Genomic DNA, 14,722 nt, shown 5'->3' with positions numbered 1-14,722 from the left:
GTGACTCGTTCTACTAGTGCGGACTCCCAGCGTAAAAGCGCGGAATAAGGAAGCAGGTGTCTTTGAGTAAAGAAGGGAGAAGGGAAGGCTTCCTCCTTTATGCCGCGCTGATGGCTCCGCTTATTTAAAGAAGCTTTGGCATTTCGACACGGCACCACTGCGCTGATATTGGTGTACGGCAAGGTGAGAAGTTTTGTTTTCTCAGTCTGCGCTGCATTTCAAGCAACTTAGGCTGGCGGTACGGCATCGAGCATTGTGATGCAGTTAGCGGAAAACATCTCACCAGTTGCGTCCAGTTAGTTTGGCGTGTACTGAATTGCAGTGCGACATGCCTGCGAGGCTTTGTATTGCTCTCAACGTCACTGAAACTCATTAAGGCAATTAACAGACTTAGATAGGCCAGTTGGTTGCTGGCTTGATGGAACATAATTTTAACGGCTCGTTTTGAGGACAGGACACAGAAAGAATGCACACGGGATAGCTTATTAATCAGCGACTGTACTGTGTGCATTCTTCCTGTGTCGTGTCATCAAAACTTGCCGTTATAACCATGTTGCTTCAAGTTATTCAGGGGAAAGCCTTAGATGTCTATGTTGGCGGTGCCCTTGCCGAAATTGCGTCGTGCCGAAAAATGTCTGATGCCGTAAAGAGTAGGAACATGTCAAGGAAATGCGCGGACTGACGTCGCGTTTCCCAGAGAGGTTCCTCTAAATAAAGTAAATTATTGGCTTTGAAAAGAAATTTGAGAAATTTTGTTCTGGATGGTAATCAGACCCGGGCCCCTGCGGTGTGCGACGAGCAGACTTACCTGAAGCTCCAGGGTTCTAGCTTAATGAAGGTGGGCCTAGTGCGTGTCTGATAGGATATGTCACGTCGCAGCCATCTCGCTGACTAGTGCCTGCGTTTTTGGGTGGCGCACGTGATGGTGCGGAGGAGGTGTCACCAGGTCATGAGTGCACAATGTGAGTGTAGCAAGTATGTGACGCCCCCTCGGACATAATCTTGGCTCGCCCGCCAAGCTCGGTGGCCTGCTATAGCTCGGCAGGCAACACTGGTCACCGCACCACAATAAACACCGACAAGCACGGCAGCTCGCCGGTCAGTAATCATTCAGAACCACCACGCTGCGGAGCGTCCGTCTATCGGTGGCTGCCAGAAGCCCTCCCTTGTTCACGACCCGGGGTGGATCGTGACACTGGCGACGAGGATGGGATCCTCGTGACACTGGCGACGAAGCTGGCGACGAGTACCTACGAAGCGTCCCACGCCGCCGCGAGCGGCGAAACACCGCCCCCCGTTGCTGTCGCCATGCCGCTGTACGGAAGGCTCGAGCCGTTCGAGGGAGATGGGTCCGCCTTGCAAATTTACAAGGAGCAAGTCCACGTGTTCTTCCGGGCAAACGACACACCCGAGGCCAAACCTGGCCAGTTGCGGGACCCGCGTCTTCAGCCTCCTGCTCGACCTTCTCAAGCCAGCCACGCCGCACGTTAAGATGCTGGGTGAGCTGCTCGCCATACTGCGCTCGCATTTTAATCCAGCACCGTCCACACTAATGGAGCGTTTCCGCTTCAACAACCGGAGCCGCCGGGAAGGAGAGACCCTCGGGCAATTCGTTGCAGCGCTACGAGGGTTAGCGAGTTCCTGCGCCTTCGGGGACCAACTGGACTCGCTGCTTCGGGACCGTTTCGTCTGCGGAATCAACAACCCCGCCATGCAGACGCGACTTTTGGAGCTTCCCGACCCGTCACTGGACGACGCCGTGAAGGCAGCGCTAGCAATGGAAGCTGCCGCCAACGACGCCGGCGAGATTTCCCGTGCGACTGGCTCACCGTCGGTGGAAGCGGCGATCAACAAGTTCGCGACAAAGGGCAGTACCTGCGGTCGCTGTGGTGGTGCCCACCCCCCTTCACAGTGCCAGTTCTCTCAAGCACAATGCTTTACGTGCGGGAAAACTGGGCACCTGGCGCGTGTATGCCGAAGGGCGAGGACGAACAGCAAGCAGCAGCCTGATTCAAGCCCAAGTACAACACAAGCCTGCGGCCAGGGTAGCCGTCGCAAGGGTACAGGGCGGGGGCGTGCGGCAGCAAGCTCAAGTTCTTCCTCGGCCAGGCTCCACGTCGTGGCCGAGGACCCGCCGATTTTCGACATGTGGCACACAGGCTTTGTACCGTCGTCTGTGCCGCCATACATGCTGACCGTCGAAATCTGCGGGCACCCCATTTCCATGGAGCTGGACACGGGGGCCAGCGTGTCTGTAATGGTCGGGAAGCTCTTCAAGCGTACCTTCCCCGGCGTGTCCGTCGAGGCTTCGGGCGTGATGCTACGCAGATCATCTGGGCAACTCTCCCGGGTCCAGGGTCAGGCACAGGTCAGCGTTCGTTTTGGCGACAGGGAGGCAACGCTTCCCCTTTACTTAACGAAGGGGTCATCACCGACGCTGCTGGGCCGAAACTGGATTCATGTACTGGGCATTTGGCTGCCAGAGTACCCGGAAGCCAGCCTGCAGGTAGTGCAGAATCGCCAAATCTGCCAGGAGCATCAGCGAGCCTCGCGTAACGTGGAAAGCACCCCCTGGCCGTTCCCACAGAGACCCTGGTCCCGCCTACATGTGGATTTTGGGGGCTCTGGTGGTGGTGGCAGAGCAGCCTCCCTGCGCTTGGAGGACCTGCAGAGCCAGCTCGAGGAACAGCGGGAGCTGGCATCGGCACGGCTGCTGGAGCTGGAGCAGCTTCAACATGACCACAAGGAGGCCCTGAAGACGGTGGAGTGGCTATGGCTAGAGCTGCGGTCGCTGCCCGAGAGCCTAGTGGTGAGCACGGCCGAGTACAAGTGCCTGTCGAGCCAGTTCTCCGTGCTGTACAACGAGAGCATGCAAATCAAGACTCAGCTGGACGAGTGTCGCTCCTTGCTGTCGACAGCCAAAAACTCACACCTTCGACACATTGAGCAGATGGAAAGCGAGGAGCTGGTTGTCCAGAAGAAGCTTCGCTCGGAGGTCATCCGCCTCGAGGACAACATCGCGCAGATTCGTCGAGAGTACGAGAATCTACGCATTGAGTTTGAGGCGTCGTCGGTGTCCAGCGAGCAGGCTCAGCCAATCAACCGGGAGATGCGGCACATTATAACGAGCCTGCAGAGCCGCAACAGGCAGCTCAAGAGCGAGGTCTCCCGCAGCAAGCGCAAGCTGCGCGAGGCCCAATCAGAAACGCAGAAGCAGAAGCTGGCTGCTGGCCAAGGGTGCCGTCCCGGGCCTTTTGCCAGAGTCGTGAGCTCCAGTTGTCGCCAGGAACTTCCGTCCTGGCCCACCCTGGTCTGCCGGACAGGTGGTGTCTCCTGCCAGCGCCTCATCGCTGCTCGTCCGCATGCTAGATGGGGCCATGTGGCACAGACACGCCGACCATGACAGACCTCGCCTCGGGACCTGGCCAGCACCCTCGACTGCCACTGAGTTCCAGCCCGCAGGAGGACTAGCGGCAGCACCAGTCGCTTCCAGCGGAGTACCACCTACCTCGGAGGCGGCAATCGTAGCCAGTGATGCGGCACCCGTGGTACCGGTGTCGAGCCCAGCACCACTCGCAAGGCCGACCACTACGAACCCCCCGGATGGAGCAAGGCTGGCTCAGGCAGCACCCGGCGTTGCCACACCCAACCCGTCAACACCGGTGCCCAGGCGGAGTACTCGACGGCGGAGGCTACGAGACCGTTACTCGCCTGGGTAGCAGGCACCGTCGACCCAGCTAGGGTGGAGGCAGAGACTCATAGTGTGAACTTGGACGTTTGTTTTTTATTTAACGAACAAACTGGGGGTAAGGGGTTGTAGCAAGTATGTGACGCCCCCTCGGACATAATCTTGGTTCGCCCGCCAAGCTCGGTGGCCTGCTATAGCTCGGCAGGCAACACTGGTCACCGCACCACAATAAACACCGACGAGCACGGCAGCTCGCCGGTCAGTAATCATTCAGCACCACCACGCTGCGGAGGGTCCGTCTATCGGAGGGTGCCAGAAGGCCTCCCTTGTTCACGACCCGGGGTGGATCGTGACAGTGAGCGCGTTGATGACGTTGCGAGGTCTACAAACGGTAGAATGTTTTCGCATTCCCATACGTAAACAGTGTTATGTGTAAGTAATTGCTGTGTTCCGCGTAAAAACGTACGCACGTGTTCTGCGCATTGACGTCACAGCCGGAGCGGTGGCGGTGGCGGTTTCCGGCGGCGAGCGATGGAGAATATGCATGCTCTTGCAGCTCGCGATGACGGCCGCGTAAGTAGGCCACTGGCTAAGAAGCGCGTGCCGCTGCGCCTTAGTGAAGGGGTCGCCTTACTGCCACACGTGTACACCCCATTATGGCTTGTTATGTATTGAAAGAGGCCAAACCCCGATTACACAGCTTCATGCGTTACTTAAAGGCAGCAGCCTTTCGCCTTCTTTTTAGAAGAGTATAACACTTACCGAACCTTTTTGTGGCTTTTCTGGCGCGCCCGCCGCACCCAGCGATGTGACACAGTTACTAAAAAGCAGCTCAGCTGTGGTGAGGCAGTTTAACGTGTACTGAGTCGTAGCGGCCCAATTTTCGACGCTCCCTCCGGCCTCCAACAACCTTGTAACTAATTTCGGCACTTTTACAGCAACGCTATCTATGGCTAGGATCTGGCGGATCATGTCCTCGGGTAGACCTACAATTTTTCATACGTGGGCTGATCCCGAAGATAATGCAATACCGGTCTTACCAGCGGTGGACGTGACGAAGACGCTAATCACTCCCGATGCGTGCGACTATCCCGAAGATAGTGTAATGCTGGGCCGAACTGCGACGAGGTGAAGCATGCCTTAGCACTCCCTATACCTGGGCCGATCCCGAAGTTAGTGCAATGCCGGGCCGACCCACGCCGGATGTGAAGTTCGCATTAAGGAACCCACATACGCAGCTTCGCTGGTCATCCTTCTTCACAGAGTGGAAATACAGTGATTTTTGGGATACTTTTAAGGCACAATGGCCGCAACCGGCGTTATGACACAGTTATCAAAAAGCAGCTCGGCATGGTGACGCAGTTAGTCTCGCCGCTACTAAATCTTACGGGGCCACATTTGTGACGCTTTCTATGTCCCCCTCCCCCCCTGCTACCTATACCTTCATTCGGTACTTACGCTTGTTGAAAACGTAACGAACAATTGCCAAGAGTGATAACGGAAGCACGTTTCTTGCACCCGCATAACGCGCAAAAGATAACGCTGAGGAGTTCAAAAACTGGTATCTCCTCCTAACTCGAAAACTCCCTCATTTGAATTACGATAAACAGGCTTTCTACCAGCGCATTTGTCTTGACTGCAAGTGGAAGGTATACTGCGAACGTCTATTCTGTCTGGGAGCCTGTGTCGTGGCCACCGGTGTATGTAGCGTGCAATCGCGCCGGCTGATGCCAACGTGTGTAGATAATGTGTGCTGTCGCCCGTGTATTTGTTTTCCTAAAGTGCAAGAAATTAGGCCTAAGAATGAGAGAATACTTATAAAGTGGGTGTTTTCTTCGTATTTTATGCATGATATTGTTCGGAATTCGTTGTGTATATTCTAAGCCATGTTTGTAAAAGCGAATTGCTTTCATTTGTAATATCGCCCATTCATCCCTTTCACACGTTTCGCCTCTATACGCAGTCTTTTCATAAGGTCTAAATACCAAAATGACATATGTCTGTCATTTACTTTTGCATCTGATGCCGTCCAGTGGAGATTAGTACGGGAACTACTGCTACTTGGCGGGTGCCACGTCATTGAACGAACGCACCAAAAGCGCGATACTAAATAAAATAGAGGTGAAAAAAATAAAATAGAGGTAAATAAACAGCTCCTCACTTCACAGGCGTCTTGCGTCTACTTAATGAACTTACGCGTTGCACTGAGGATAGATTCGAAAAGGCGTGTAAAGAACGCTCCACGTCAAAGGGACAGTGAAGGTAAATCCTAAGTCGACGGGGACTGTTTAAGTACCATGCCAGAAACCTCGAAACGCTTGTTTAGTGCCAAGAAGAAACTTAGGTAACGAGAAAATTGTATGTGAACGGTCCGAGTACCCTTTTCTAAATTCAATTGTCCCGCCACCCGACCGGGGGGGAGTGGTGACCTTGCATAGGTCATTACCGTCCTTTGCTGCCATCGGTCACTAAAACGGCACCCGCAGAGGGTGGCACCGAGCCAAGACAGAGCGGCGGTGTCATGGCTAAAGTAGGCGGATTGGCCGCTGCAACTGCTTTTCGGTCAAGTAGCGTAGACCGTTTGGGCATCCCGCGACATCACATGCAAGTTGAATTCTCTGCTACTTGCAGTTTGTGCGAGTTTCACCAGCCAGCAAAACCAGCGCAGCACTACGCGATCAGGAAAATACTGAAATGCGAAAGCGTGGCCGGCGCAGAGTCGAAGGAAAACGAAACCCTTCAACAGGCCGCGTCGTTGTCAATGGTAATTTCAATGAGTTATTTTCTCTGACCATGAAATGAAACTGGACCAGCAGCATTTTATTTCATCTCATAATACAATACGAGGATGTTTTCTGCAACTACTAGTTGAGTACTAGTGACAGAATATAACTGAGGAGTGCTTTCATCATCGGGCAAGTGTTTGAACGCCCCGGGAGAGCGTCTAATCACGTTCTGCACTTCCTTCAATTTCTCAATTATTGGAGCTCTGTTTGCTATAATGTTGACGCCTTAGAGATTATCGAGCACTAATTTATCACTTCAGCTTGACTTTGTATTTGCCCCCCCGCCCCCTCCTTTAGTGTCCCTTTAAGGCTGCGGTATACCGCATACAGTACAGTGCGGTTTTACCGAGGTTTTTTGCCGGTTTTTCATGCTAAGAGGTTTCATACAAAGGTACTTCCGCTTTACTTTATCGCTACGTTTTATGTGCGGCTTAGCACACAATCTTTCCTGTAAAAATTCGGCTTGTTCTTGTAATGTATGGCAAAAACAAAGAAGAACGATACTTATCATCATGAAAAGGCCTTCCAGTGGATGTGGCAGCTCGGAATAGAATTAGAATATAGTGCAGGCAGAAAGGACACGTAGAACACGATCACCTACGACGCATATCATTGTATTTATAAACGGCACTGACGTCTCATTTTTGACGCATTTAGGGTAGTGGACCAGAGTGCACACAGAAATTTAACACTATTTCTTCTTGTCTTTTAACCATCTAGGAGAAGCCTCGACAAAATAGAATTGTAAGTATACAACTCTCATATCACAGCCATTCATGTAAGATGGCATGCATATCAATTAGAGAAGAAACAGTATTGCTTACTTACAAAATGTTTTTGGAAAATTTGGCCTCTATGAAAACACATTGTTTACACACTGCAGATGAAATACTTTCTGTTGGCATGAACAGTACAAACAATATTTTGCTTAGTTATTTTTTGCTTTCACAAAGGTCAGCACAGAAAGTACCACAGGTTATTTTACACTGAAATTACCTCACTGTAATGATGGGGACCTCATTAAAATATCACAGTATTTGGCACGAACAAAACGATCTAATTCCTTGATAACTACAGCAGCTAAGTACCTTCAATAAAATAAACATGAACATTGCAGCATACACTATGTGGCTTACGTTGCATGTCCAAGGAAATATGAAACATATTTAGAAGGACCAGAACATATTTAGTGGCGGGAAAGATTTTTATTATGACTGGATCCATAAATTGAAGTACAAAATGAATGTATAAGAGACTCGGCGTTACCCCGAATTCCACAACAAAAGAAAGGCGTTTTGGTAAAAAAGATACAAGAAAACCGCGCTGCATTGACAGCAGATATGACAAACATGCAAGTACCATCCTCCCTTCTCATCGTGGTTGCCTTGTGCACCTGCTCTATTGTGGCAGTTTCGGCAACTGCATTATATTTTGCAATAAAATGTAATTTGGTAAGATTATTGTAGGGAGGAACTCACTGGTTCTAAAAGCAGACGATTCACGTTCGCTTCAGGCCGTAATTAATCGCTGAACTTATGAGCTCGTACGACATCTTCAGCGTCTCCTATTATTCGTTAGCATTCCTTGAAAGAGAGCTTGCATGTAATATTGTAACCTACATTGCATGTCATGCAAGCAATAACTGCATTTATCTCGAAAAATTGCATAATTAGGCAGGTTCCAGCATAACATGCACCAGACCAACATGTCGCAGCTCAAAACAAATGTTTGAACCAAATCTTCTTTGCCGAGTTTAATAATAATATTGCTTTATCTGAACCTTGGAATATGAAGCAAGGTCTTATTATTAAAAGTGCCTCGCTATAATGTTAGTTGACAGGGGGTTAATGGACGTGTATGGAACTTAACAATGAACTTTTACAAGTGAAAATTCTGAAACGCCGTAATATCAACAGTAAAAATGATGTTGAAAGATGTTCAAAACTTAGCACTGCTCTTTTGAGTGAGACATTTGACCGTTGTAGTTCACTAGCAAAACATCTTACTCGTTATACCATTTTAGTCAGAATTCTTTAGTCATCAACATGTTAGCTCCTTAAAGTATTTTCTATTCCTCAGAAATTTCTTTAATGTAGTGCGCTATCAAATAAAATTCTTGAATAATCAAAGTTTAAATTTAGAAATGTGAAGTATTTTTCTTTATTTTCGTACTCACGAGGCCATTTGTCCGATATATCTGTGGGGCAGCTGCTTGAAAGATTATTTTTTTTGAACAATGTGGTTGTTCTTGACACAAAAGTAAACAAGAATCCAGTGCGGTCTTCTCTTTCCTCCCGTGATTCAATCAACCTGATTCAATTATTGCTTAGAAAAAATATTGATTACATGATCGTTCAGCTACAAAACGCATTTGATTTGGTGCATTGACGACAAGTTTCATCCAACACCAACGGCAAGAGTGAGCTCCAATATTGGACCGGCCTCCTGTTGCAGCTAGAACTATATGGTAGGCTCCTCCTATGCCCCTCACATGGAGTGGTTCCTGCATCCAATTTTTGTTAGCTAGAGGACCACCTGCGATTTAGCTCTAATAGCTTGGGAATATATAGAGCAAATTCATTGAGTTGGTATGCAAGCAAGAAGCCGAAGCTTTATCGCAGGGTGCGTTGGAACCATGCAATAACGTTAGCCTAAAACACAAAAATGACGGCGTTCACTCAGCTATTCCCTTTTTCCAGGATTCTGTCCTGCAGCCTATTTTCTATTTTATACACATTCATTTACGTTACTACTTATACACAAGAACTGCTTTGGGTTTCACGTTATTCACTGCTAGTTTCTGATTTTACAAAAGGAATAAATATATTTCACCTAAATAAAGAATGTGTGCCTTGCCATGTCAGTATGACCTACAAGTCGTGCTATTGATTTGCGAACAAACAATTACTGTGGGAAATATGCAACTGCGAACCCAGCTATATCTAAAGAAGAACCAGAACGCAACTCTAGGAAGAAAGCACACACCATTTTAAAGGTTCGATTGCTGCAATGCTTTGCGGCGTGGTTTGACTAGTATGTAACCTTATTACGCCATTTTAGGTTCCAACATGAATGTTATAGTGGGCACCTAAAGTCTTAGATTTCTAGATCAAAGTGAAAACCTTTGACAAACCATTGCAGCCTTTACTTCAAGATTTCCAAGAGTTGCAACGGTAGTGAAGTACCTGGTCAGCCCTACCTCTTTCACCTCGCCATGGCTGAAGGGGATGAGATCCCACTGGAAATGAAGGCCGCCTTCTTCGATGACACGTGCCAACCGCCAGGACCGGCCGGGAGTTCATCAGTTTACCTTCGCGAATATGAAGGTAACACGTTCTTTTTGCCGGAACTGACGCTGACACAAGCTGGAGTGCCCAGATTGCACTGCAATACGGCTAAAGCTTCGATAAGGTTATTTATTGAAATCTTGATCAATCTACAAATTATAATCTATATCTGCCTTACAAAATGGTGCATTTTATTCATGAAACTGATTTGTATGGGTACAATCCTTCAAGGAAATAGGAGTAATACTTTGTGACATCAATTATTTTAGTGATGCCGCTCATCAAGGGTTACATAAGGCTGACTTTTTTACTGAAACCTCCTCTGATAGGTGAAGCAGCGCTCTCCATAGCGCTCTCTTACTCTGTCAGTCTACTAGACATGCTGTTTGCCGAGGAGAAATAGAAATGTACACATTAGTTTCTCTGCTATTCAAAAACCGTGTAACGTGCAGTTTTCTGCAGACATTATCGTGTAGTAGATCGCTGATCAATTATTTGCAACTGGAATGGGGTCGAAAAAACTGCTTTAACGTTGGCGCTTTCCACGAGATTTTTTAAGTTGGGCGAGAAAGGAAATTGCGGTACATCAGCTTCTTTCTTTTCTGACCATTCGTGCAACTCTGAATCATGATCATTTTCAATGGACCTATAATGCATATTGAAACCTTCTGCGACCAACACCCCCAAAAGAGGGCGGTAGCCTGCTTTGGAAATGCGGGAACACGTCTGTAGTGACTGTCCATCGTGAACTGGCCGCATAACTTGTTAGAGAGTTTTAAAGACCCAGACCAGCAATGCTTTTTTGACCAGCTTAGATACATTGAGCTAGACGACAAAAGCTTTCTACTTGCCTCATGGCTATAGTTTAGTGACAATGGTTCTAGATACTGCCGAAATAGGTTTAATACCCCATGTGAAAGGCGTTAAAAGGCGGTAAAAGGAAAACTTATCAAATAATAGTCACGTACCTAAAGCTAAGCGATGGCGTAGAGGTAGAGTATGCGCCTCGCGTGCAAGAGGACCGTAGTTCAAATCCCGGTGCTGACCAATTTTACACCGGTATAAAAAGAAAAAATCCGCGTGTCGATAAAATTGCCTAACAGGCCTGCAGAGTGGCCTGATCCCGGGGATAAGAAACGGTAACGCACTCCTTCACCAGAGCAGCAAGATTGGCCACCGTGGGGCAGTACTTCGCCACCACCTCCTATATAAATAAAACAATCAAACCCCGGCTCCTCAGCACATGACCAGGGGTACTTGGAGAAAGAAGTATAGGATAGGCCCTTTGCCCTGAAGTGGGCGTAGCCAGGCTGATGATGACCTAAAAGTCATGAAAACATCTACGTCAGTTATTCGCCTACATGTCAAGCTTATCTAAAAGAAGTCGGTCAGAGCTGGTACAACGTAGGACCTTGTAAGACGGTTCTTACTTTTGAATAAATGGCTTTCCACTCCGTACGATGTAAGTTAACATAGGATAAATGAATAAGAATTCTAGCACAACCCTTGCTGACGCACCAGATGCATCTTTCGTGCGCAATGTCGCCGAAATATTTGATGCTCTTGGTTATGCCTGCTAGCAATTCGTCTTATGGTAAAGAATAATATAGTTCCCTAATATGAATGAAGAGTCCGTAAAGAAGTTTCTCATTGAGGAGGCTCACAACCTTAGGACGTCGTGTAATTTTTCATGATAAAAGTCAATTTGCATATGGTTAAGTTTTTCTTGTGAGAACAGAGCCACCGATTTCCATCACGCACTAATACCTGAAACGATTCCTTGGAAATGAAAATATGGTTTGTGTGTTTTCACTGAAGGAAATTTTAATATAATCTGTTTTGCTCTTAACAATTTGAGACAGAACACGTGAAACTTCGAGTTATTCGTTACTTTCTAACGTTGAGTGGCACAATAAAATTAGCGAGGAATGTCTAGATAATGCTGTTGATCAATGCAATCGCAACGCAGGTGCCAACTGAAAGAACACTAACATCTTAGAAACGTTCGCATCTATTCGTCACTATATTATTAATATTATAAATCACGAAGAAATTATGCATAACATATCGCCGCATGCATGGAAGGCCTGTCCACAACATTAGGCCGGATATGCTTCTATATGTGTCGCGAACATTTTCATGCGACACGCACTGGTTGCTGTTGAGCGGCGCTGAGCTTGCTGGCAGTGACCTAATTTAAATGCGTAAATCGTACTGTTTGCCTAGAGGTCTTCGCTTTGTCACGCCAAGTGGAAGCATCAGCACCAACAGCTATTACGCGGCGATATGTAGAACCTAAGTGCCACCCAAAGGGAAGAAATAGAAAGAATGAAAGAACGAATGAATGAACGAAAAGAAAAAGAAAGAAAAATGGCTTATTTTTAAGGTAGGGTGCAGGTTTATTGTTTTGACTCATTGAGGTTCAAATGCAAGTTTCAAAGTTAACGAAACGCTTATCTAATGCGCCATGTACACACAGTTTTTCAGGTTGCATTCGTGGGAACAGACGGCTATTATACTCAAGTCGACGTCGGACCGTAAGTTTTAAACTCTTCCCATTTCAATGTTGTTTGCATCTTCATAGCAGGGGAAATATTCTCGCTCTTGTATTCGCATTTGCTTGACAAATCGCATGTTGCTTCGCTGGCAACTTTTGATCTGGAAGTTTGTTTTAATTTGAAGTACACAGATGCGAAAAAACCGACATGATCAAAAAGCCAGATACAAATAACCTGACTTCTTATAGTTCTGCCACCAGCACATTATGCTATTTCGTGCTTCGTTTTCATTTGCATTGATAATGAAGTAACTTCTCATTCTATGTACTATATCTTAGCCACTTCTTTCGTGGAAGTCTTACTGTTCGTTGAAACTGCCGAGATTGTTTGATTTGTGCTACAGTTATCATTGCAAAATGTTTTTAAATTTGCGAACTCACAAAAATGAACTGTGCATTGTCATTAGGTTTAAGAAAAAGGCATTGACTACAACATGTACGAGAGAAACACTGTAGTGGGACAACTTGCGTGCACAAACAAATACAGTAAGAGGAAGGCGCAATATACACACGACAACCGGAGCAGTTGTCAACATGCTAGAAGTGAAGAGGCACACAACTGGCCACCATTATGCATGAGTGAGTGAGTGAAACAACTTTATTCGTTCCACAGTAGACGCAAGTAAACTGAACGTCACCTGGTTTGGGCCTACTCATGGACCATAAGGCCAAACCCGACGGCCCTCTTGCGGGTCCTATGGACTGCCAGGGTTTGAGGTCTAGTCCTGGGCTTTAAAAAGTTTCATCATTTCCTCTTGGGTGAAAGGGGGACTGGCAGAGGTGCAGCCCCACAGTACATGATCGAAATCCTCATAACCACAACACAGGGGCAGTCTGGGCTTGGGAACCGTTCGGGTATACATTGTGTGCATTGCCGAAATACTCTGGTAAGGGCTTGTTTGTACAAGTCTGAGAGTGAGTCCCTGGGCCCTGCAAAGCGAGGAGTGCGGCAAAGGCAGGAGTCTTCTTTAGAGATAATTATGCTTGCAGATGCCGTTGTACGAGCAGAGAGCCTCGGGTCGCCCAGGAGAGGACGCGTTACCCGGCGCACGGCCAGTGAAACCTCGTGCAGCCGAGTTTGCCTCCTAATTGGGGTAGAGCGAGGCACCCTCAATGGTTCCAAGGTGCGCAGGGAACCAAGTCAATGAGTGACGTTTACGGTCTTTAGCATTGCGAATGATGCGAAGGGCGTGAGGAGCCACCATTCACATCGGAAAGGCCGTGATAGCGGCCTTGGAGTCTGAATAAATCGTGTCACGTATACCGTCTGTCAATGCAAGAGCAATTGCAACCTGCTCTGCAACGATGGAACTAGAAGTGCGGATGGTAGTGCAGCTGAGGACTTTAGAATCACAGTCGATGACCACTGAGGGGAAGGCTTCTTCTTCAGCATACGAAGCACCATCTACGAAACATATTTGATCCTTGTCCAAGCGGACACTGGCGAGCAGATCGTTACCCCTGGCTCGTTTCTGTCCTTCGTTGTTGGTCGGATGCATATTGCGTGGCATCCGGTGTATGGAAATCTTGGATCTTACGTCATTGGATAGCTTCACAGCGTCGGGACCGACGACCGTAGGGTTACGTTCCAGCATACCAAGTATGGCTCGGCCCGCTGGGGTGCAAGAGAGTCTTACAAACTGAGAAACTCTTTGGCTTGAACAATTTCTTCGAACGTGTTATGGATTCCCAACTTAAGGAGGTCTTCTGTGTGCGTTCAGACGGGAAAGCCGAGGGCAAGCTTGAAGACTTGATGGCCTTGTTGCGCTCCGAAACGAGCCAGTTGTGCATAGCCGCCGAAAAACGAGGTGGCATAGCACGAATGCGTGGACAATCCGGATGAGACTGTCTTCCCTGATTCCGCGGTATCTGTTGGCGATGCTGCGGATCAGACCAAGGGTGCCTTGAAAAAAATTCCTTTGAGCACGGCTCCACTGGCCTCGCTAGACTCTATAAATATTCCTAGGACCCCGATAGGGTCCACCCGTAGCACTGGGGAGCCGTTGCCGGTGAATAACGTAATGTGGCTCTCCGTTGCTTGCTTCCAGCACCGGTCAGAACAGCCTCTGGGCCTCTTCTTGTAGAGTAAGAGCTCAAATTTAGCGGGCGAGCACCATAGCCCGGTGGGGATGAGTTACCGCTTCGTCACATCGATATCCTCTTGCAAAGCATCCTCGACCTGATCCTCTCATCCGTTTGGGTACCAGATGGCGATGTCATCCGCGTAGATCGTGTAGTTAATATTCAGGATCTTGTTCAAGATCCTCGACAAGTTGATCATGGAGATGTTGAACAGCATCGAGGAGATCACCGCCCCCTGATGTGTTCCCGTTGGACAAAGCTGAATTTAGAGGGTCAAAAACTCGTCAATCTTCAGTCTAGTGGACGTCGAGGAATGGAATGA

At 48.1% G+C, this 14,722-nt stretch overlaps 1 protein-coding gene across 3 annotated transcripts in view; it reads left to right on the top strand.

Annotated features, from left to right (window-relative positions):
* LOC126523442 (UPF0462 protein C4orf33 homolog) overlaps positions 1 to 14,722 on the top strand; it is a 288,556-nt gene that overhangs the window by 161,692 nt on the left and 112,142 nt on the right. For 2 of the 3 annotated variants that reach the window (XM_055066821.1, XM_055066823.2), the window contains 3 exons: positions 7,195 to 7,218; positions 9,616 to 9,800; positions 12,241 to 12,298. In XM_055066821.1, coding sequence (XP_054922796.1) covers positions 7,195 to 7,218; positions 9,616 to 9,800; positions 12,241 to 12,298 — 267 coding nt within the window. The remainder of the gene's footprint in view (positions 1 to 7,194; positions 7,219 to 9,615; positions 9,801 to 12,240; positions 12,299 to 14,722) is intronic. The other variant, XM_055066822.1, reaches the window with a different exon arrangement.

The sequence above is a fragment of the Dermacentor andersoni genome, chromosome 6 (assembly GCF_023375885.2).
Source record: "Dermacentor andersoni chromosome 6, qqDerAnde1_hic_scaffold, whole genome shotgun sequence".
NCBI classification, from domain to species: domain Eukaryota; kingdom Metazoa; phylum Arthropoda; class Arachnida; order Ixodida; family Ixodidae; genus Dermacentor; species Dermacentor andersoni.
The sequence above is the reverse complement of the archived record's forward strand: the minus strand, read 5'-3'. Positions and strand labels throughout refer to the sequence as shown.